This window comes from Microcebus murinus, chromosome 1, assembly GCF_040939455.1.
Source record: "Microcebus murinus isolate Inina chromosome 1, M.murinus_Inina_mat1.0, whole genome shotgun sequence".
NCBI lineage: Eukaryota > Metazoa > Chordata > Mammalia > Primates > Cheirogaleidae > Microcebus > Microcebus murinus.
Genome location: NC_134104.1, coordinates 13,645,342 through 13,668,211, shown reverse-complemented (window position 1 = coordinate 13,668,211; position 22,870 = coordinate 13,645,342). Strand labels below are relative to the sequence as shown.

At 37.1% G+C, this 22,870-nt stretch overlaps 3 protein-coding genes across 3 annotated transcripts; 2 read left to right on the top strand and 1 right to left on the bottom strand.

The window, feature by feature from the left end:
• Nucleotides 1–5,913: 5,913 nt before the first annotated feature.
• Nucleotides 5,914–6,429, top strand: LOC105880095 (keratin-associated protein 13-1-like). The gene has a single exon (XM_012780866.3). The coding sequence runs from the start codon at nucleotides 5,914–5,916 to the stop codon at nucleotides 6,427–6,429; it is 516 nt and encodes a 171-aa protein (XP_012636320.2).
• A 7,767-nt stretch (nucleotides 6,430–14,196) lies between these two features.
• LOC105880086 (keratin-associated protein 13-1-like) lies at nucleotides 14,197–14,673 on the bottom strand. Its single transcript, XM_076004668.1, has one exon. It carries the CDS (start codon nucleotides 14,671–14,673, stop codon nucleotides 14,197–14,199), a length of 477 nt encoding a protein of 158 aa, XP_075860783.1.
• Nucleotides 14,674–17,715: 3,042 nt separating this feature from the next.
• LOC142870917 (keratin-associated protein 15-1-like) lies at nucleotides 17,716–18,168 on the top strand. The gene has a single exon (XM_076003001.1). The coding sequence runs from the start codon at nucleotides 17,716–17,718 to the stop codon at nucleotides 18,166–18,168; it is 453 nt and encodes a 150-aa protein (XP_075859116.1).
• The last annotated feature ends 4,702 nt before the right edge of the window (nucleotides 18,169–22,870 follow it).

The following is a 22,870-nucleotide window of genomic DNA, read 5'->3' as shown; positions in this document are numbered from 1 at the left end:
ACCTGCCTTAGTAATTGGGGTACAGGGAATTAGCTAATTAAAAAAATTAACACTTTTTCACTGTCACTGTCTAAAGCTCATAGATGCTCTTTTTCTAAACATTTATACCCACAAGTTAGTATTTCATTTAATATACATTTCATGCACAGGCCTCAGCATATAAATCTAAATTGTGTTTTTGCACTCTTCAAATTTCTAATACATTCTGTCCCTAGAGATGCAAGGCATATCCACAGAGTAAATAAGGGTATTCAGTTCTCTTTAAATTTTGGTTAAGAGAAAGGCTATCCCTAGAAACTATGGGAAATGGGATTGCATCAAGCTAAAAAGCCTCTGCACAGCAAAGGAAACAATAAACAAAGTGAAAAGAAAGCCCATAAAATGGGAGAAAATATTTGCAAATTACTTGACAAGGGATTAGTAACTATTAATAGAATATATTAGTAGCTTTGAAAGCTTCATAGGAAAAAATTAAATAATTCAATTAAGAAATGGACAAAAGATCTGAACAGACATTTCTCAAAAGAAGATATGAAAATGGTCAACAGGTATATGAAAATATGCTCAACATCATTAGTTATCAGAGAACTACAAATTAAAACTAAAACTATAACAACATATTATCTTACCTGAGTTAAAATGGCTTTTATCCAAAAGACAGGAAGTAACAAACGCTGGCAAGGCTATGGAGAAAGGGGAATCCTTGTGCACTGCTGGTAGGAATGTAAATTAGTGCAACCACTATGGAGAATGGTAAGGAGGTTCCTCAAAAAACTAAAAATAGAACTACTATGTGACCCAGCAATCCTCCTGCTAGGTAGGGAATTCAGTATAACAAAAAGATATTTGCACTCCCATGTTTATGCACTCCACTATTCACAATAGCCAAGATTCTGAATCAACCTATGTGTCCATCAATGGATGAATGGATAATGCAATTGTGGTACATATACACAATAGAATATTATATAGCCATAAAAAGAATGACATCCTGTCATTTGCAACAACATGGATGAAACCGGAGAACATTCTATTAAGTAAGAAAGCTAAGAAGAAGAGACAAATTTCACATGTTCTCACTTGTGTGTGGGAGATAAATATTAAAAACAATTGATATGTGGTAATGATGATTACTAGAGGCTCAGAAAGGTAGCAGGGAGGGGGTGATACAGTGGTTATGGTTAATGGGTGTAAAAATATAGTTAGATAAAATGAACAATATTTGATAACACAACAAACTGACTGTAATCAACAATAAGTTAGGGTATATTTGAAACTAAAAGAGTGGAATTTGAATGTTTCCAGAACAAAGAAAAGATAAATGCCTAAGGTGATGGATACCCCAATTACCTTGATTTGATTAATTCACATCGTATGCCTGTATCAAACATCACATGTACCCTATAAATACATACAACTATTATGTACACATTGTAATTAAAATTTTTAAAAATTTAAAAAGAATATTAGGATATTTCTCAATGCAAGCAATTAATTGGTGATCCTACTACAGAATCTTCATTTCTCAAATGGGTTTGGCTAATCAACACATTAGTCAGTAGAAACCAAATCTACAGAATGGCTGAGAATAAGGTGAATGGAAATATCCCTAAGGAAAATAGATTGGGCGTCAGAATCTGGATCTATAAACTACAGAAGGGAAGTCATGGGGACGTGAATGAAGCCACTGGGTCCGCAGCCCAGGGAGTAGTAGCTACTTGATCCATAGCCCAGAGAGCTGCAGCTGCTGAATCCAAAGCCCAGAGACACAAAGTAAGTTGTCTGGCAGGGACTGCAGAGCAAGGAGGTCCTTGGGCACTAGCAGGACGTCTGGCAGGGACTGGACACCACATAGGACGTCTGGCAGCTGGTGGACTCACAACAGGTCTACTGACAGCCAATGTAGAGAGAGGAGCCCAGCTGGCAGGTGCTGGGGGAGCAGAGGTCAGTGCTATAGACCAGATTGCTGGGGTAGGAAGAGTCACAGGAGGAACCTGAGCAAGGAAGGTAGTCCCCAAGGGAATAGGAGAAGTTTCCAGAACATCTCCTGTAGGACAGAATATCCTGTAGGACATGTTGACAGGATATGTGAGTGAGTCCAGTTTAGTATAACAGAAGATATGAACTCTAATGCCACCTTCTTGACATGGCATTTGTATAATCACAGCAATAGGTGTGGTGCCCAACAGGACCATCCTTTTACATATTTGTCCTCCCTAATTTACACAACTGCAACTCAGCAATCTTCTCTGTAATTGTGTTTGAATAGTTTTCCTGCATAATGTATTTATAGAGGCTATAATTTTGGTGTTTAAAGCACAAAGCCAATGAACGATTCCTATGTCAGAAATGCTGTGACTGTTTTACACTAATATTTATTCTATCATGTCTAGGAAAGCCTGTCGTTTCCTCTTGGCATAATATTCATATGTCTTGTTGCTGTCTATTATAGGCAAATACTTTTCTCTAAATGGTGGGGAATGAGATAAAGTTACCTTTCTTTTTTGTCACTGAATCAAAGACACAACTTTGGCCTTAATGAGGGACCTACTAAAAATTAACCCTACTTGTCACGATCCCTTCTCATACTACAAAATTATCGCTCATCTATTACATACTATGACCCAATGCGTCTCACAACCAATGTACAGGGAAAAACGTGAGCCAAGACAAATTGAACAGCTGGGTTCGTGTCTAGGACCAGAGAGAAACCTGAACAACTACTTGGAGATATGGTGACAGCAAGGGACAGAAATGAGACAGTCACAAGTGAAAATCATTTTGGGACCTCATGGAAAGAATCAAAATGGTAAACACTATTGAGATAAGAAAAAGAAATATTTGAGTTTTAGATTCAATGTATCTGATATTTTTCTGAATTTGCCTGGCACCCTGACTAATTCTCACCTGTCTATGTCACAGGCTAAGGTATTCACTTCTCATACTGTAGTCAGGCCCCTTGAGATTTTAGTACCCTGGCATTTTTTAAATGACTGAAATAATGAAAATATGACTAGGCCCTTGTTTATTTTTATATGTTAATGCTAGCTTCCTACCTGGCACCCTTGTTCCCACAGTAATTATTAACTGGTGATGTACTGTTTCTTTGTCAAGCAGGAGACAACAACTCCAAAGTCACAAGGAAGATGTATGGGTTTGTTTTGCAGAACGAATTAACGTCCTCGAAAAAGTTGTGACTTTTTCACAGCTTCCGATGCCCAGAAGTCTGGTTACTCAAGGTGTGAACCAAAACTAAAGGACTTCCCCATTCGGTTCCCTGAAATACCCTCTCCCTTATTTCCTAACCACATAGAAACTCCCCACTTCATCTCTTTGTTAGCACAAATCTTAGAGATTTTCCTCTGCTGTCTTCTCACTTGGGCCAAATCAAGTAAACCTTTCTCTATCCTCAAACACTAGTCTCACAGTGTTTGACTTTAACTACATATTGGCTACAAGAGCCTACATTTAAAATTCTGCAGGATCTTAAGCTACAGGAGGTTTAATTAATCAGTGGCCTTACCTGCTGTGGTCTAACACTGCATTTGTGCCGAAGCCTTGCTGTGCATGGGCTGCTCCCAGGAAATGACTAAGCACAGTGGAGATACGAGGGTTTCTAGGAGACAGGGGATTCCTTTGGTGGCCGACTTTGACTCAGGATTTCCCTAATATACTTAAGTAACTAACCTTAATCTGCCCAAGTCTCAAGCATTTATTTATTTTTCTCCTTCACTTGGGTCAGACCCACGTCCCAGTCTGATAGCTCACCCAGCCTTCTCTCAGGGGAGATTCTGAAAATTAAAAAAAAATGCAAAAAGTCTCAAAGGATCAGAAGCTTCTGGCTACACAGCCCTGAGTGATAAATTTTATGTGAAATTTTTAATTGTTGATAAATAATTCAGCTAAATAAGGACAGTGATGCAGTCTGTATCATACAAACATATAATACAACTTCTGAGATCAATTTAGTCTCATTGAGGGAATTTACAAATTCTTCTTAAACTTGTATCAAGTTAATGTAGATGAAGTTTTAGAGATTTAGAGGCAAAGGGAAGGGAAGAATACGTCTTTTCATATTAATTGGTTAAGAGAAGGATTCTTGAACAAGGAATCTGGAGTCACTGAAGACAAATTTACTAAATCCCCCGATTTCACCTGATAAATGTATGTTCCCAATTTAACTATTAAATTTTGTCTTCAAGATTATTTTAAAGAGTTATGTTTGAAACAAAATAGTAGGGAAGCAATAGTGACCACAATATTTTATTGATAGGACACTTAACCTATTTGCTAAGACACAAAGTAAGGAGCAATGAATTCTGGGGTAGATGAATAGAAAATAAAAGCTCACTGAATAGCTATTTGCATTTGGTATATTTACCTCTTTCCTCATTCGTCTTCCTTCTAGAAAGTGTACATTAATTTTTTTAATATCGCCACACATTTTAATTGATAATATTTTATTTTTTAACATCATTGCTTTATGTCTATTATATATTATTAGAAAATAAAATGAGAAAATATTGCCATCAACCAAGACAGTACCTTTGCTTGGGTCCTGAATATAATTTAACTAGTTGTGTTTCAACATAGAATATTTTTCAAATGAACTTAAAAAGTGGCTGGTTATAGTCTAAGAATATGACAAATTTGTCATACTTTTGTTTTCAACATTGAATTGACAGTTTAGCAAAGGCAAACAAACAATAAATAAATAAAATATAATAAATCAAAAAGAAAGACGTGGTCTAATCACATAAGCACAAAAAGAAACAGGAAAGAAAAATGGGAGAAAGACAGAAAAAGAGAGAATAGGAGAGAAACTTTCATGTATCCTTCAGAGGAAAAGAGAACTGGGAAAAAGAAAGTTTATATTTAGGCAGAAAAATACAGGATGACACCTGACTATACAAGTGGCAGAAAGTCACTGAAAACTTGTACTATGAAAAGCTCTGGATAATTATAAATGCAGATGATAAAAAGGACAATATATCAAAATTCATAAAATATGTTCATTTTGAAAAGTTTTAGTAACAGAGACAAAACACATCATAGTTTAAGAATGCAATAGAAAAAAATCTGAAATCCCTGAGCCTTTTCCTTGTTCGCCTTTCAATTGCTCCCTTTCCTCATCAGAACATCCTTTGGCTCTTCAGCTATGTAGAGATAAGTTCAGACTGATCTTCCCTGTGACTCTGTTTTGGTTGAGCTCTTTTCCATTACCTTGACTTTCAAAGCATGTTAAGGTCTCCTTCAGTTTCTAGCCATCTCTCTCTTAGTCTCTTTGCTTTATTTGTTTGTGGTCTCTCTTCGCTGGATGTGAGACACATTGTGTAACTGTAGTCCTTGGTGTATTAGTTTTCTATTACTGCCAGAACGAATCACCACAAAGTAATTTCAGAGCATGGGAATAAATGGTGACAAGGTGGAGAGTTTTCATGAAGGCTCCCATCCAGGTGGAAACTAATCCGTTGCATCAAAAGAAAATTAATGCTATCTCATTTCCCACTCTTAGGAGGTAGTGTCCACCAGCAAAGCCAGGTGTGGAAACACAGGAAACAGAGATGGGTAGCATGAACCAGAGGAGAGGGAAGGGCTTCCCTTGCCATGGTGAGATAGGCGTTAATGTAAGAGTCACGTCATTGCTGACATACAAGTAGTTCATTGGCTTTGCGTCATAACAAAAAAATTATAGCATCCATAAATATATTATATGGAAAAATATTTGAATGCAATCACAGAGAAGATTACTGAGTTGTACATATGTAAATGAGGGAGCACAAATATGTCAAGAATGACCCTATTGGGCACCACACCTATCGCTGAGAGTATATAAATGCCATGTCCAGATGGCAGCATTAAAACTCAGAATCTTCCCAGTTACACTCAGCTGAACTTACACCTGCCATCAACATGCCCTACAGCTGCTGCTCTGGAAATGCCTCCTCTCCATCCTTTGGGAGCTACCTGCGCTACCCAAGCACCTCCTGTGGCTCTTCCTACCCCAGCAACCTGGTCTACCGCACTGACCTCAGCTCCCCCAGCACCTGCCAGCTGGGATCCTCTCTCTGCAGTGACTGCCAGGAGACCTGCTGTGAGCCTACCAGCTGCCAGACGTCCTATGTGGTGTCCAGTCCCTGCCAGACATCGTGCTACCGCCCGAGAACCTCCTTGCTCTGTAGTCCCTGCCAGACAACTTACTCTCCATCTCTGGGGTTTGGGTCCAGCAGTTGCTGCTCCCTGGGCTATGGATCAAGGAGCTGTTACTCCCTGGGCTGTGGATCCAGTGGTTTCAGACCCATGGGTTATGGAGGCTGCCACTTCCCGTCTCTGAGCTGTGCATCAGGATTCTACCGGCCATGCTACTTGGCCTCTAGGAGCTGCCAGTCTTCGTGTTACAGACCAACCTGTGGATCTCAATTCTATTGATTTACTTGCTAAGGGTCTAGATCATTTTGAGTATTGAGATCAAAGTCTATACTCAGTGTAGCTATTGTTTTCCTTCTCACCAGTTACCATTATCCTTTTACTCTTTCATCACCAGCTTCTTGTATCACTAACTTCTGGCAGACTCTGAGATTAACAAGTAACCTAACATTATGTCCTAATATCTGCACTATTGATAGAATATATGTTATTTGATTTTCTTCCAAGAGCTACTGCAAATGAAAATTTTAATATAATAAATCTATTTGATCTGGCACACAAATATATTATTCACATTATTGTAATTATTATTTTGTTTATAGATTTAGTATCCAGTAATTTAGGGGATTAAAATATAAATAAATATGACTAAGTAACTGGATTTGGGGCACATATAATTTGATAGATCTGAGATTTCTGTTGACACTGGGTATGTTCTCTATCAGGAGTAATCATATTTTGTAAGACCATAGTTTGCACTTGCAGATTTGTCTCAACAGTAGTGAGAATTGCCTAAGACTGTGGCACATGCATTTCTGCTGATAGAGAAAAACAAAGAAAGAAATTAATATATGAACTAGAAATGCAGACAACAAGAATAGCATATTATTTGTAAGGTGAGTTGTACACTTAGACAAAAATATACCCAGAAATCTAGTATCTGAGTGTGAATTTTCAGCCAACAATAAAATGAGCCTCAAGCAACTCCTAAGATAGATGCTTTGTTCCTTATTAGTTGGCAAAAGTGTCAGGATCCCTGTCTCCCACAAGTGGGGTAGCCCTGAGCCTCACTTGCAAACATGTGTAAAAGGAATCACAATTTTCTTAGGTGGGAGTAACTGGATTCAGGAGTTGTGGGTAACTTCCTGATACTATTCCAAGGTTCAACCTAAGTCAAGTTGAGGGCAATGCACCCGATTAGTGTTGAACAAACATTTATATTCACTAGTCTTAGTGTGATTCCTCATTTCCATGAAAGCAGAACTAAAGTCAAAGGCTTGTATGCAGACATACTGCTGGCACAAGATCTCAGGAAGCAAGTATGAAAGCCCATACATGGATAAAGAACCAAAGAGGAAATCTCATGATTAGAGTTGGTTTTATGATGAACAACTTGACCTCAATCTTGCAAGGACATTTTAGGAGTATATAGAATGACTCTCAGAGTTGTCCACCTCAGGATCAGATCAACAGGGAGAAGCATTTATCCATCAGCTTCTATTTCCATGGGTTGAGCAATGTCCAAGATGTATAATTTTTTGGAACCTCAAAATTGTGCAAGGGAAGAATCACAGTGGGTTCCTTCTGTGTTCCTAGCTGTGACCTTGGAGAAGGCCATGTACAGTAAAATAACATTGCATATTTTTTAGAGGAGATGCTGTCCGTGCAAAAGGGATTGAAGCCTACGTGAAATTGTCTGCCATAGCTATGCCTGGGATCATAGGTTAGAGTATATTACATGGGCAGGCACAACGAAATATCAGCTATACCATTTTCATTTACTATTTAAACATCCCTGTGAGAAAGACTAACACTATATATTATAAACCTTTCACACATAAGGGAATGGAGACTCAAAAGGATTTGAAACTTGCCAAAGTTTATATAGATCAAGGATCATTCTAGTTGAATTTCATCTGTTGAGTTAGTTCTTTTCTGTTGCTGTTTTCTGATTTTTTCTTTTCTTTCTTTATATTTTCTAATATACAACTTCTAGGTTAACTAAGGAGTCCTTAGTATTTCTGGTACTTAGAAATTGCTCCATCTGAATAGACTTAATCTACTATTGGACTCATTTCATTAGCCTCATGAATCGCATTAAGTTGGTGCAAAAGTAATTGTGGGTTTGGACTGTGAATTTTAAATCATTATAACTAGGCTCGATCACATCTTTATTAATCAAAATAGAAACCATTACAATCAACCCATTTTTGCCAATGAGAAATAAGTTTGTTTATTCCTGTAGCACAAAAATCTGTGCTTTGAGATTCCACAGACACTTGGAAAGTATTTTCTGTATCCTGTTGGTTGTGGAAGTGTTACCTGCAAAAGGCTGTTGAGATGCTTGAAGAAATTGCAGTCGGTTGGTGAGAGGTCAGGTGGATTTGGCGAATGAGGCAAAACTTCATAGACCAATTCGTTCAACTTTTGAAGTTGTACAATGTGTGGTCGGGTGTTGTTGTAGAGAAGAATTGGGCCATTTCTGTTGACCAATGTCAGCTGCAGGCATCCCAGTTTTCAGTGTATTTCATCGATGTGACAGGCATACTTCTCAGATGTAATGGTTTCATCAGGATACAGAAAACTGCAGTGGATCAGACAAGCAGCAGACCACCAAACAGTGACCATGACCTTTTTTGGTGCAAGTTTGGCTTTGGGAAATGTTTTGGAGCTTCTTCTCGGTTCAACCACTGAACTGGTCATCGCTGGTTATATAAAATCCACTTTTCCTTGTACATTACAATCTGAGTGAGAAATGGTTTGCTGTTTTTGCATACGATAAGAGAGGACAACACTTCAAAACGATGAACTTTTTGGTCAGCTCATGAGAAGCACTCACTTATCGAGCTTTTTCACCTTTCCCATTTGCTTCAAATGCCGAAGGACCATAGAATGGTCGAGGTTGAGGTCTTTGGCAACTTCTCATGTAATTGTAAGAGGATCAGCTTCCATGATTGCTCTCAGTTGGTCACTGTCAACTTCTGATGGCTGGCCACTGTGCTCCTTGTCTTCAAGGCTCTCTTCTCCTTTGCAAAACTTTTTGAACCACCACTGCACTTAGGCCAAATGTGTTGTTCATGTTGCAAGGTTTCTCCACTGCTTTACCACCCATTTTGAACTCGAATAAGAAAATCCGCTGTAATTTGCTTTTTGTCTAAAATCATTGCCATAGTCTAAAATAAATATAAAATAAAGAGCAAGTAATAAGTCATTAGCAAAAAAACATAAATTGAGAAATGTGCATTAAAATGATATATAACATAACTACATTTATTTAAGAATGTATTCCGATATCAAACAGCAAATCTCAACAATGCTAAAACTGCAATTACTTTTGCACCAAACTAATCTTTATAATAAAGAGTAAAAATAAGGCCGGGTGCGGTGGCTCACGCCTGTAATCCTAGCTCTCTGGGAGGCCGAGGCGGGCGGATTGCTCGAGGTCAGGAGTTTGAAACCAGCCTGAGCAAGAGCGAGACCCCGTCTCTACTATAAATAGAAATTAATTGGCCAACTAATATATATACAAAAAAAAAAAAAATTAGCCGGGCATGGTGGCAAATGCCTGTAGTCCCAGCTACTCGGGAGGCTGAGGCAGGAGGATTGCTTGAGCCCAGGAGATTGAGGTTGCTGTGAGCTAGGCTGACGCCACGGCACTCACTCTAGCCTGGGCAACAAAGCGAGACTCTGTCTCAAAAAAAAAAAAAAAAAAAAAAAAGAGTAAAAATAAAAATAAATTTAGAGTTTAGGGGAAGAACTCTGAAGAATGTAAACTAATATATATTAAAAATTTTTTTTATTAACTTTTTTTTCTTTTTTTTGCAGCTCCAAACTCCTGGGTTCAAGCAATCCTCCTGACTCAGTCTGCCAAGTAGCTAGGACTATAGGTGGGCACCAGTGTACCTGTTAATATTTAAATTTTTTGTAGAGATGGGATCTTGCTATGTATGTTGCCAAGGCTGGTCTCAAATTCCTGGACTCAAGTGATCCTCTCACCTCGACTTTCCAAAGTGCTGGGATTAGAGTCATGAGCCACCACTCCCAACCTGTATTAACTATTCTACCAAATAAGAGACTGATAAAAAATATTTTGTGACATCTCAGGAAGAAATTGTTACAAACTTTGAGTGCTATTACAAATCTTGTATTATTCATTTTAATTATCATTATTAGTGTCACCTAGCTTATTCAGATCTAGTATTCAAGATGGTAGATATAAGGTGCTTTCTTTAATAATACTGAACAATATGAACAAGAGTAGTGAAATTGCCAAAATCTTGTGACATTTCACTAATTCTGTAAACCATATTCTCATTTTGAGCCATACGGAGAGAACTCCTGGAAAAGTTCTTGAGTAAATTAGTTGATAAGATGCAGTAGTGTAGGATTTGGAAAACAAGATTGAGAATCTAGCATGGAAGACTCTATAGCTCAAGCAAGAAATATAAGAAAAATCCTTGCATATGCTTTGCAATATCATAATGACTTAGCAACACTAGCAATGACTTAAAAATCAACAAAATGATGGCTCAAACAATGCAACAAATGAAGGTAAAAGTGGCGATTGATAAATTAAAGAAAAACATTGATTGTTAACATTATTTATTTAATATTTTAAAAATTTCAGAATATTATGGGTGTAGACATAATTTCGAGTACATAAAAGTGTTTACTTTTTAAAAAAATTACAGATTCCATTTTTTTGGGCAGAATACTGTACCTTATTTGGATGCAAAATTGAGTTATATATTTACCACAGTTAAAAATGAATTTCTTCTCTGTTGGGTTGTTTCTTGTCATCACCATGATGTTGTCCTTTATCCAAATTTGTAATTTTTATTATTATTGAGAAAACAAATGATTTTATCTTCAATGTTGAACTTGTTAAATGATTTTACATTAACATTATTAAACAGAACATTATGAACTTTCCATGGCTTTACTTGGATTCTTTTGGCTGGATGAAGAAATCAAACCATTATTGGAATTAATTCACTTTCTGTTTGAAGTATTTGACAAAACCTGTATAAAATTGCATTTGTTTAATCTTGAGCAATGCTTTTCTTCTACTAATGGAGGGGAATATTATGAGCTATCAGTTCAATCTTTTTGTTCATACACAAGAAAACTTAGGACTTAATATGAGTGAAAATGACTTAAAACAGTTATTTGACTTAAATGAAAATGTATGCATGAGAGAGATATATTGACATATCTTTTGCAACTATAATGATAAATAATAATTTTGGAGACAGTCTTTTTAAAAGTTTTGCTATCTTTTGAAGAAGATACTGATATTTATTCAGTGAAATTGCATCTTCTGTTTCTCATGTGGTCAATGGATATCACCAACATTCATGTTAATAAATATGATCAAATTGTTGTACAGCTTATATATCTATCATAAACTTTTTTTAGTAGTCGAAATTTGAAACTCAGAACTTTCCTTTTATTTTTTCATAAAAAGCAAACTTTTATTTTTGGCTCATTTTTCCTAAAAGGATTTCTTTTAAACAGAATTTGCTTTTACCAAACAATAAAGTAAATAGTTGTAGATTTAAACAATGTAACACATGGCCAAACAAATATAGTGATAACATTTAAATTATTCTTTATATACCCTGTCGCAGCCTCAATTTCACGCCCATACTTCATGTACACCTAAGCAGTAATTCTCAAATTTCCCACTAACTCCACCTACTGTTGGCTTGGTGGATATTGCTGCATCTTGCAGGTTGTACAATGGGCCATAGCACTGCTGGCTAGGTTGGAACAACAAATCACCACCCACCAAGACTTGAACATGTAGGCTCTCCTATTGCTTGTATCTGAGTGTAATTTGTTTACCAAGTGATCTCTCTCTGTGTGGTCTCTTACATGGAAAAGTGATAGTTCTATTTTATTCAGAAATGGTAAGAAATGGGGATACTTGTCTTCCTTCAGATTTAATAAAATTAGATAAAAAACTCTATTCACTGTACATGTAACATATTCTCTACTAGATAAAACCATGGGAAAAGTAAACTTGAGATCTCCTAAACCAATCATCACTTATGTTAATAGGAATAAACCGAGATATATTGTCACCCTGGGTGTAAGGATTTAGGTCATTTGTACTTTTCATAACGTTGTTCTTAAATGATGAAACATTTGGGGCATAAATGCTGATTCAACCATTATCAACTGCCTTAATATTTAGCTGAATCCTGTAATGAGAGAATATTTGCAATAGTTTCAAATATTTTTCAAACAAATGCTATCAACCAAACAACTGAAAAAACCAGCAAATTGGGAATTCATCAAATTTATAGAACTGATTATATAAAAAACATTAGCCCTCCTTGATAATAAATGTTGAAATATGTTAGAGATTTCATTTAGAGACTTTAGTTCTTACCAAGAAATAAGGCTGAGGGAACTGGAGCCCTCACCAAATCCAACTCATTAGCTAACATCAAACTTCTTCCTGAATATCCTCACTCCAGATCTTTATATATTTTAGAATATATTTCAGAAGAGTAATCATCCTTCCAAAATTATGTAGTCTAGTCAATTTAATATCCACTGCAAATTATTTTACATAAAACATTGAATTTTCTTACTACCTGTAGAAAAAAATGGCCACAGTTATGAATTTTAGTCTTAAGACTCTGTACTTTTGGTTGTCATGGTGAAGTCAACAGGAAAGATAAAAATTTTCTGCCAGATCAAAAAGAAAACTGGACAATTTTACTATTTAAAGTTAAAAATTTTGGTTCTTCGTGGTATCTCCATACTCCTTTCCATAGAAATTGTACTAGTGTGCAGTCCCACCAACAATGTATTAATGCTCCTATCTCTCCACATTCACACCAGCATTTTTTGTTTTGGGATTTTTTGACAAAAGCCATTCTCATTGTGGTTTTGATTTGCATTTTCCTGATGATTAGAAATGCTGAGCATTTGTTCACATGTTTGTTGGCCACCATTTGATCCAGCAATCCTGCTACTGAGTATTTACCCAAAGGGGAAAAAAAAGACATTCTATAAAAAGACATCTGCACTTGAATGTTTATAGCAGCAAAATTCACAATTGCAAGTAGGTGGAAACAACCCAAGTGTCCACCAATACATGAGTGGATTAATAAAATCTATACAATGGAGTTCTACTCAGCCATAAAAAAATGGTGAACTAATACCTCTTGTATTAATCTGGATGGAACTGGAGATCATTCTTTTATGTGAAGTATCAGAAAAATGGAAAAACAAACATCACATGTACTCACTGTTAAATTGGAACTAATCAATCAACACTTATGTGCACATACAGAAATAACATTCATCAAAAATCAAGCAGAAGGGAGGGGGGAGGCAGGGATGGGTAAATTCATACCTAATGGGTACAATGCACACTATCTGGGGGATGAGCACACCTATAGCTTTGACTCAAATGGTACAAAAGCAATTTATAAAAACAAATGTTTATACCCCTGTAATATTCTGAAATTATAAAAAACAGATGGTGATTTTTTTAAATGCACACAATTTGGAGAAATATTTGATTTTACTAATGTTTTATAATTGGATATCATAATAGAAACATTGTAATTAAAATGAGCAGAACCATGCCCTAAAAAGTTAAAATATTTTAAATGATAAGTACAAGATACAGTAAAAATCCAGCCAGATATTTAAAAGTAGTTATGAAGACAAAAAGTAAACAAAGTATATGACAGCAGATATGCAGAGATCATGTAACATTTTTATTTAAACTTACAACATTTTCCTTTTCATAAAATTTAAAACAATTGCACTTGGGAAAATTAATAGGAGATGCATTACAAAAAAAGTATGCTTCATTGTTGCATGACTGTATGATCATAAGAAAGTAGTTTTGGCATCTTTCTCCATTGAATATATTGTCCAGTTACTAGAATTCAAATTATACCTATGATGGGCAACTGTGGAAGTCAAATTTGTAGGCTAGTGATAGGATAGGAGATCAATAGATAGTATGGATCTTGATATAGTAGGGATTATATTTACATTTCTGGTTCTTCAAACATATAATCAGTAGAAGCCAGATTCACAAGCTGGTTGGTAAGAAGCAGACTGGCAGCTTCTAGAAGAGAAGTAGGTTGGGCCATAAAAGTTGGATCTATTATTTAGGGATGAGAAAGCCTTAGGGCCACAACCCACTGATTGGGAGCCACAACCAAATGATGGAAAGCCCCTGGAGCCAAAGCCCAAAGAGCCAGAGTAAGTCATCTGACAGGGACTGCAGAAAAAGGAGGTCCTTGGGCGGTAGCAGGACGTCTGGCAGGGGCTGGACACCACACAGGACGTCTGGCAGCTAGTGGGCTCATAGCAGGTCTCCTGACAGTCACTGTAGAGAGAGGAGCCCAGCTGGCAGGTGCTGGGGGAGCAGAGGTAAGGGCAGTAGACTAGGTTGCTGGGGTAGGAAAAGCCACACGAGGACCTTGGGTAACGCAGGTAGCCCCCAAAGGAGCGGGAGGAGAAGTTTCCAGAGCAGCAGTTGTAGGACATGTTGACAGGAGATATGACTTACAATAATAAGGTTCTGAGTTTGAATGTCATTTCTTGGACTGGGGCATTTATATACCTTTATCATTGGGTGTGTCATTCACATGGCGCATAAAAACAGGTTACCTGCCACTTTTAATAGGATTGAAAAGATCGTCATGGGTAGACATATGTAGTTTTTGTGGTTTTACAACTGGAAAATGCAGTAATGTTTGTGCCTTGGAATTCAGTTAATAATGTTGAATCTTCAAAGCTATTAATCATCTTCCCTTACCAAAGGTCACCCTGCAGATTATTCAGAGAACTACTTTAGAGGTAGACAGTGTCTGGGCTGAGGGAAGCTGGCTTAATTAAAATAATTGATACTTCTTTCACAATATGTCTCAAAATTGTTGTCATCTGGCTAGCAAAGTTGCCAGTTAACCAATCTATTCATAGTCATTTCTTTACAACCCAAACATACATTGTCATCATAAAGTGGCAAGCTGACTTAATAAATAGTGCCATCAGAAAGCAGCAATGGTGATATGCAAGATATATTAGATTTTTTAAATTACAATCTGGCCACAAGTTGAATGGCTTTAATGAAATGTTAACTGAGAAATTCCCTTATATCTTGTGTTCCTGCTTAAAACTGTATGCAGACTACTAACAGCCAATGTTAGGTTTGTTTTTCTTTTGATTTGTTTCATTTTGTGTGTGTGTTTACTATTAAGTGAGTTAAATATTATAAATTATGCCATATTGGAATGTTAGAGATCATCGAAGATGCTGAAAAAGCATTAAAAATAAAAGCAAAACATGGCAAAAATGTTCACTGTATTTCCACCACTAAGTCAGTGTTTCCCACTAAAAGCATTTCTCAGAATATAGAAAGCACGCTTGTTTTAAAGAAAGTTTATAAAATAATTACCTTGAAATTCTGGGCTATAGGAACCATCTTAAAAAGAGTGTTTCTTTGCCTCAGAAAGCAACAGACATCACTTTGACTTAAATTGTTTTCAGGTGTTTCTGACAAGTATTACAAAATTTCTAAATAATAGTCATATTTTTTCTTATTCTCTGACTTATATCCCACCTCTCTGTAATAGTGTCATGAAGACTGAGCTCTTGAGGAAGAGGAGAGACCGAGAAGGTTTATCTTGCTGTGACTTCTGTGCTGTTTGATTTGTTCATTTCATAGAAAACCATCTCCCTTCTACTTCTGAACAAATGTGCTTGGATACAAAAACACCCATTTTTTTTTTTTTTTTTGAGAAAAGAACATTCAACATTACTTAGTACCTGATCTCATAGAATATTCTTCCACAGAAATAGCTTATATGAGAATGGATGGCACTGAAACAAAAAACAAAATTCAATTTAGGTGAGTTAAATATTTATGTGGATGTTTTGATGTTCAATATTTTATTGACAAATATACCAGGAAGGTTTGGGATCTACTAGAATGCTTTTTGCCGTTCACAATTAAGAAGCCTAATAAATAAGAATTGTTTAAGCTAGAGACAGAGGAAAAACTATGACACCTAATAAATGAAACATGATTGGAGATCAATTTGTGTACACAAATTGTTTAGACTCATAAAGTCCACAGTTTGGAAGGGAGTTGGGCAATTACCTTCAGCCTTCTGTCAGATTAGAATCCCATTTGCAGCCTCCTGAATAGATAATCCCAGTGCCCTCAAGATGGAAATCTCATTAGCTGCAAAAGCAGCTTGTTTTAGATTTTTAGCTGACTCTTCCATTAAAATTTCCACTTAATAATCCTGATTCTTCATAGAATGAGTCTCAGCTCGTTTCCATTGTACAATATATCAGTTTCAAAGGTGGATGTCCTAAGAGGTCTGTCATTTCCTGAACCCATGCCATATATCTATTCGTAGTAAGCTATGGTGGGCTTTATGGGAGTCCAGAAAAATCCTCGTGATACCAGTACTACAGACAGAATATATATGTCACTTGATACCTGCAACATATGGGAGGCCCCAAAGGCATTCATTCTTTTTCACATTATTATCTCTTTTGATACCCTTCCCACACCAATATTTCAATTTATGAAGGTCATCTGTAACTTTAAGTCCTTGATTGTTCTGTAAAATCTACATAGGAGATAGACACTTTCCTCGTTTCTTGCTATTCTTTTCTCTCTGTAGTAAAAGTTGACCATCTGATAAAAACAAAAATAAAGAATAAAGGCTTATATTTTATATGTAGTACATATTTTCTTATCATTAATATTAATACCACAAAAATATTACTTAAACCTTATGGGGATGGATTTTTTTAAAAAAATCAAACTTATCAATGACTTTTATCAAGATGCAAATCAACTTTTGAGCAAGGGATTTCTTGACTTAAATATTTTCACAATGTGACTAACATTCAAAGTACTTCTGCAAATATCGGACCCTTCATTCTTAGATACTCAAGCACAAAAGGGTGACTTCGCTACTTGTGCTATAAGAAAATTAAACCCAAATGTGCTAGGCACTCATTTGGCATCTCTGTCAATTAAGGGTTGTTATTGGGCTGTTCCTTCTACAAAGTTCATGAGATCTGAGAGAAGGAATATATATTGAGAAACTCCTTTTCTGTTCTCAGTTGAGTTCCTAAACTTGGAGCAATATAAATGTCCCTTCCAGACTACACAGTATTTTTCAGATCTTTAAAAACAACTGAATTTTCACTGTTTACTCATTTGATCCAGTATATTGAGGGAAGGATAAATAAAGCATCAATCTTATAGGTACAATTATGGTGGTTTTCAGTCTACCCAAGCAAGATGAATGAGAAAAGGAATTTTTATTTCATGAACAATTGCTTTGAAAAACCAATGAAATTCTTTCATTTAAAAGTCTGCATTCATATAAAAGGTCTTTGAAGGTTAATGTATTTCATTTTGTTGGGAGACTAATTAAGTATTCTCATTAAAATGGGCACATGCTACTACACTCAGTGCTGGGGTATATAAGTGTGCAGTACAGCAGGTAGCATTCATAGTCACAAACTCCTCACTGCAACTCAGGTGAACTCAGAACTCCTGACATGTCTTACAACTACAGGTCTGGAAAATTCTCCTCCCGCTCTCTTGGAGGTTACCTGGGGTACCCAGCTTCCACCTATGATTCTCTCTACCCCAGCAATGTAGACTGCTATCCCAGCACCTGCCAGCTGGGCTCCTCTCTCTACAGTGACTGTCAGGAGACCTGCTGTGAGCCCACCAGCTGCCAGACATCCTATGTGGCATCCAGCCCCTGCCAGACATCCTGCTACCGCCCAGAGAATACCATCTTCTGCAGTCCCTGCCAGAGGAATTACCCTGGATCTCTTGGATATGGAAACGCTGGCCTTGGATCTTTTGGTTATGGATGCTCTGGCTTCCAGTCTCTGGGCTGCGGGTCCAGGTTCTACCGCCCAACTTTCTTTCCGTCCGGAAGCTGCCAATCAACTTGTTACCAACCAGCTTTTGGCTCTCGCTTTTTGGGGTCAATTTGCTGAATATTCCTCGTTCTTTCATGATTATTTCTGCATTTCTTGGAGCTTTAATGCTCAGCCTGTCCAATATCTCTGATTGTTGACCATTGGCATCACTTCACCTTCATAGACTTCCTGGAAATATGTGTTTTACTGTGGATTAAATTAACCCTAGCCTGAGAACTTTCCTAAATCTGACATGGTACCTATCTTGAATTTTGATTTTTATGCCAAATGCCCAGAATTACTTCTGTTACCACCTTTCTAAAATTCTTCTCTTGTTATTTTCCTATGATTCTTTCATTCAAGTTTATTTCAAACAGATATACTATTTTAAATAAACTTATTTCTTGAGTATGAATTCTGGCATTTCATTTTGTTTCACTAATATTCATTTAGTGAATGCATCCCTTGCCTTCAGCTGTCTTCATTAAATAAACTTCTTTTTTGTTGTTTCATATGTTTTAATGATATTTTGTAGGATAGAAAACAAGTTTAGAGGAATATTTAAATATATTACATATCTCATGTCTTGAGAGGTTTATATCCCCTCATAAGTGCATTTGTTCATATAATTGCTTCAGAAAATTTTGTTTGCAGTTAGGCATTCATTGAAAAAATATTTATTGAGTTCTGATTATATACCGGGCATTGTGCTGAACAAAGACACAAATTCTTCGCCTTCAACAAGCTCACACAAATAACATTCTAACTTACCATTATGTGGCAAATACAACAATGAGGATAAACACTTAAGATTCAGTTGGAACACCAAAAAGTTCTTCAAAAAGAGTCTGAGAAAATCATACAAAACTCATTATTGAAAATAGAAAGAGTAAGTTAACACTTTTTTAAAGAAAAAGAAAACAAACCTTACTGATCTATTATGTTAGTTGGAGTCCTTTGAAAAGCCCCTGCCAAATGAGATTAGACATGAAAAGGTTTTATTGGTGAAAATACAAGTGTGGGAGAAAGGAAGGGGGCTGGAGAGGTGGCCTGGGAGAGCAATTTTACAATGGTATATATCTGATTTCAGTGAAGGACGTAGAGAGGGAGGAAGGAAGTTTGGTTTAGAAGAAATGTCTTCTGGGCAATTCTAAGCAAGCTTCAGCCAAGTCACCATCAAAGGAGCCCCACATCTCACCAAAATGGGCTTGCTTTAGTACCCCTGCCAAGCTCATGTACTGAGCAAGACCCAAAGACAGCATGACCTGGGCACAAGCACAGTGGTAGAGTCCAACACCAGCTGCGGGAACTGTCAATCAATGGGGCTCCCTGAATGGGAGATACGAGAGGTCCATTTTCACAGCTTCCATGTCCATGGTATTTATTCTAATCCTAAGTAAGCCCAAACACTGATCTAAAAAAAAAATAGTAAAATAATAAATGATAGCAGGGAATTTTTCATGAAAGAAATTTAGTACAATTTATTTTTCTTTCTTTGATCAAAGAGTCAATTATTCTGTCAGATCCTGTACAGGAGCCATTGAAAGAAAATATAACCCTGCAACTGAATATGAGAGAGAATTGAGAATTATTACACCGTTATCTTTTATTTTAACTGATGTATTAAGTAAAAAGGACTCAGTCGGGCAAAATTTGGAAACTGCTTCATTTTTCTAACAGCCCCGAACATTGCCCTTGATCTGAGGGCTCTAGCTTTCCTGAATCGCTGAACAACACGATGGGTGGATCTGTGATCACATTGAGACACTAAGAAACATTTTCCTTTCACATTAGTAGGTAAGTTCAATGTAGTATAAATTAAAAACCAGTCTTACAACCACAATCAAAGCTTCCCCTTTATCTTTTTGTCATGTGATTTCACAGGCCACTAGTGGCTTGGAGGAGCTTGATACTTATTTTTCCTTAATCTTTTTTGATATAGTCTCACTCTGTAACCCTGGGTAGAGTGCAGTGGTATCATTGTAGCTCACTGCAACCTTGAACTCCTGGGCTCAAGTGATCCTCCTGTCTCAGCCTCCCAAGTAGCTGGGACTACAGACATGCGCCACCATGCCTGGTTTAATTTTTCTGTTTTTAGTAGAGATAGGGTCTCACTCTTGCTCAGGCTGGTCTCAAACTCCTGAGTTCAAACAATCTTCCTGCCTTGGCCTCCCAGAGTGCCAGGATTATAGGTGTGGGTCACCTCATCTGGCCCTTGTTAATCTTCTTAACCCCGACTTGCTTTCCATCAGTGTGCTGCTCCTAGCTTCTGCTGTTCCAGCCAAGAGAAAGGATGGGATGAGAGGAAATGACCACCAAGGCCTTCTGTCTCAGTGTGACGCCATGATGCTTAGACAACCTGTGTCAACATGGATTTAGTTGTCTGCTTCTGGAAATGTTTACTGGGAAAAGGTAAGATAAAACAACGAATCATTTCAGTATATGCTTCAGGAAACTCCTACAGATTAATTAGGAAAGCTAACAGACTGAAGACCTGGATAAATAACTCCCTAATTAAGCAAAAGTTTATGTATCAAGAGACTAATGTCAGTACCCTCTCTTTGCTGTGACCACCACCAATTCCTAGCTATCATGTAATAAATATGCTCAATCCTAATCAGTTGCCTGGCTTAAAAGAACCACTTTAAACCATTTGAGCTCAGAATGTCATATCTAAGACCCTTCATCCCTCTTTGGAAATACAACAATACAAAAAAAAAAATTCTGTCATATTGGCATTCTTCCTTACTGCAGGGCGTTCAAATATACTTCATTTTGCCTTGCTAACAGATTGTCTGGTGATTTTATACATTGTTTAATAGAAACATAAAGGTCTGTTCCCCTAACTAGTGCCATTAAATGTCCTCAGTTATCACATGCTCTGAACTGAATGTTTGTGTCTACTCATCTAAATTCTTATGCTAAAATCCTAATTTCCAACGTGATGGAACTTGGAGATGGGGGCTTTGGAAGGTAATTAGGTTATAAGGATGCATCCCTGGTGATGGAATTAGTGTCCTTATAAGAAAAGACACGAGAGACTTTGCTTCCTCTCTCTCTGCTCTGTGCCAGGGAAAGGCATAGGGGGAATGTGGCCATCTGAAAAGCAGGAAAAGGACCTTCTCTAGGAACCAAATTTGCCAGTACATTGTTCTTATACTTCCCAGCCTCCAAGAACTGTGAGAAATAAATTTACCTGTTTAAACCACCAAGTTTATGATATCTTCTTGTAGCAGTTCAAACTGACTAAGACACTACAGATGTCCGAATACTGACTTTTTCCCTAGTGGAGATTTTTGTGTGTTTTCCAGAAACCATCCTCTTACTACCCCAATTCCATCCCTGGGACTCTTGCACTGAACCATACCCCTGACTGAGTTAGCTAATCTCCCATAACTTCTCCCTGTATCCTTACCCTCAGTTCCTGCCCATCACACCTCCCACATTTCTTCTACTAGGATCCATTTGCCTCGGTGGTAGTCCTCTTGGAAATATACACAGTCACTGCATTATCCATGGAAGTGCAGTTTGGTCCTACAGCAGGTGTCTTTGATGCAGCCAATGTTAATGGTTCACTGCGGCATTGTAAGAAAGAATACTAGTTTAGTCTCAGTGACCCACGAACTACAGGAAATACAGAAACACTCAAAATTTTCTGCACGGGCAAGCAATTCCATGGAAATTCCATTTTCTTTTATTAGCATAGCTCCTTTAGTGAATGCATCCTATACTTCTAAGTATTTTCATTAGGTAAACTTTTTTGGTTGTTGTTTTCTTAGTTTCATATGTTTTATTCAAGTTTTTTGTTGAACAGAACTCAGAAAGTTTAGAGAAGAGTTGAAATATATGATAGATCTTAGCCTTGAGAGATTTATATCCCATTATAGAGCATTTGGTCATATAATTGGTTTAGAACATTTTTTCAATTAGGCATTTATTAAACAAATATTTATTAAATTCCTGTAGTATAGAACATTCTTATTGTACAGAAAGAGACTACTGTCTGCACTTCAGGCCAGCCACCACACTCTAGGAGTGGTCCTCATGGCCTTCTCACTCTTCACAAAGAAGGGGATACAGTGTATGTATGCATGTATGTGTGTGTGTGCATGTATGTGTGCATGTGCGTGTGTGTGTGTGTGTGTAGGGGTGGTATCATCCTACTAGAATGAAACTTAGTTTATGTTAAACCAGTCTCTCTTATAAATGTCTAAACTTTTCCTGGTGGGTATAAGGCTCACATAAGCTGTAAAGCTATTGTAGCCACATCTTCTCATGGGAATGTGACTGGGTCACAATGTTGGACCTCAGCTTTGGAGACTCCACAAACTCATAGCACATATGAAATGTGTCATGTAGCATACTTTTGCAAAAAGATACTAAAAGGAAACTCAATGTATAAGCTCAAGAGTGAGAAAGTGATATAAACAGCCTCAATCCTATATGAAATCTCTTGGATAGTCACAAAGATAGTCATAGTCAAGATAACCAGACTATCACAGAACAAATGACTTTCTATATAGCTTTTCCTGTATATAAGGGGTCCAAAAGTGACGGCTGGTGGGCCAAATGCAGCTGACACCTGTTTTTGCAGATAAACTTTATTGAAGCACAGCCATAAGTGCATCCATTTACGTACTATCATGGCTTTCATGCTACAATGGCAGAGTTGAGTAGTTGGGACAGAGGCCATATGTCCCTCAAGGTCTAAAATATTTATTATCTAGCCACATTCAGTGAAAAATGTTTGCCAATTCCTGCTTTATATGGTTGAATATTC

Coding starts and splice junctions, on each gene's coding strand:
- LOC105880086 (XM_076004668.1), bottom strand. CDS start 14,673: ATGTCCTACAACTGCTGCTCTGGAAACTTCTCCTCCCGCTCCTTTGGG.
- LOC105880095 (XM_012780866.3), top strand. CDS start 5,914: ATGCCCTACAGCTGCTGCTCTGGAAATGCCTCCTCTCCATCCTTTGGG.
- LOC142870917 (XM_076003001.1), top strand. CDS start 17,716: ATGTCTTACAACTACAGGTCTGGAAAATTCTCCTCCCGCTCTCTTGGA.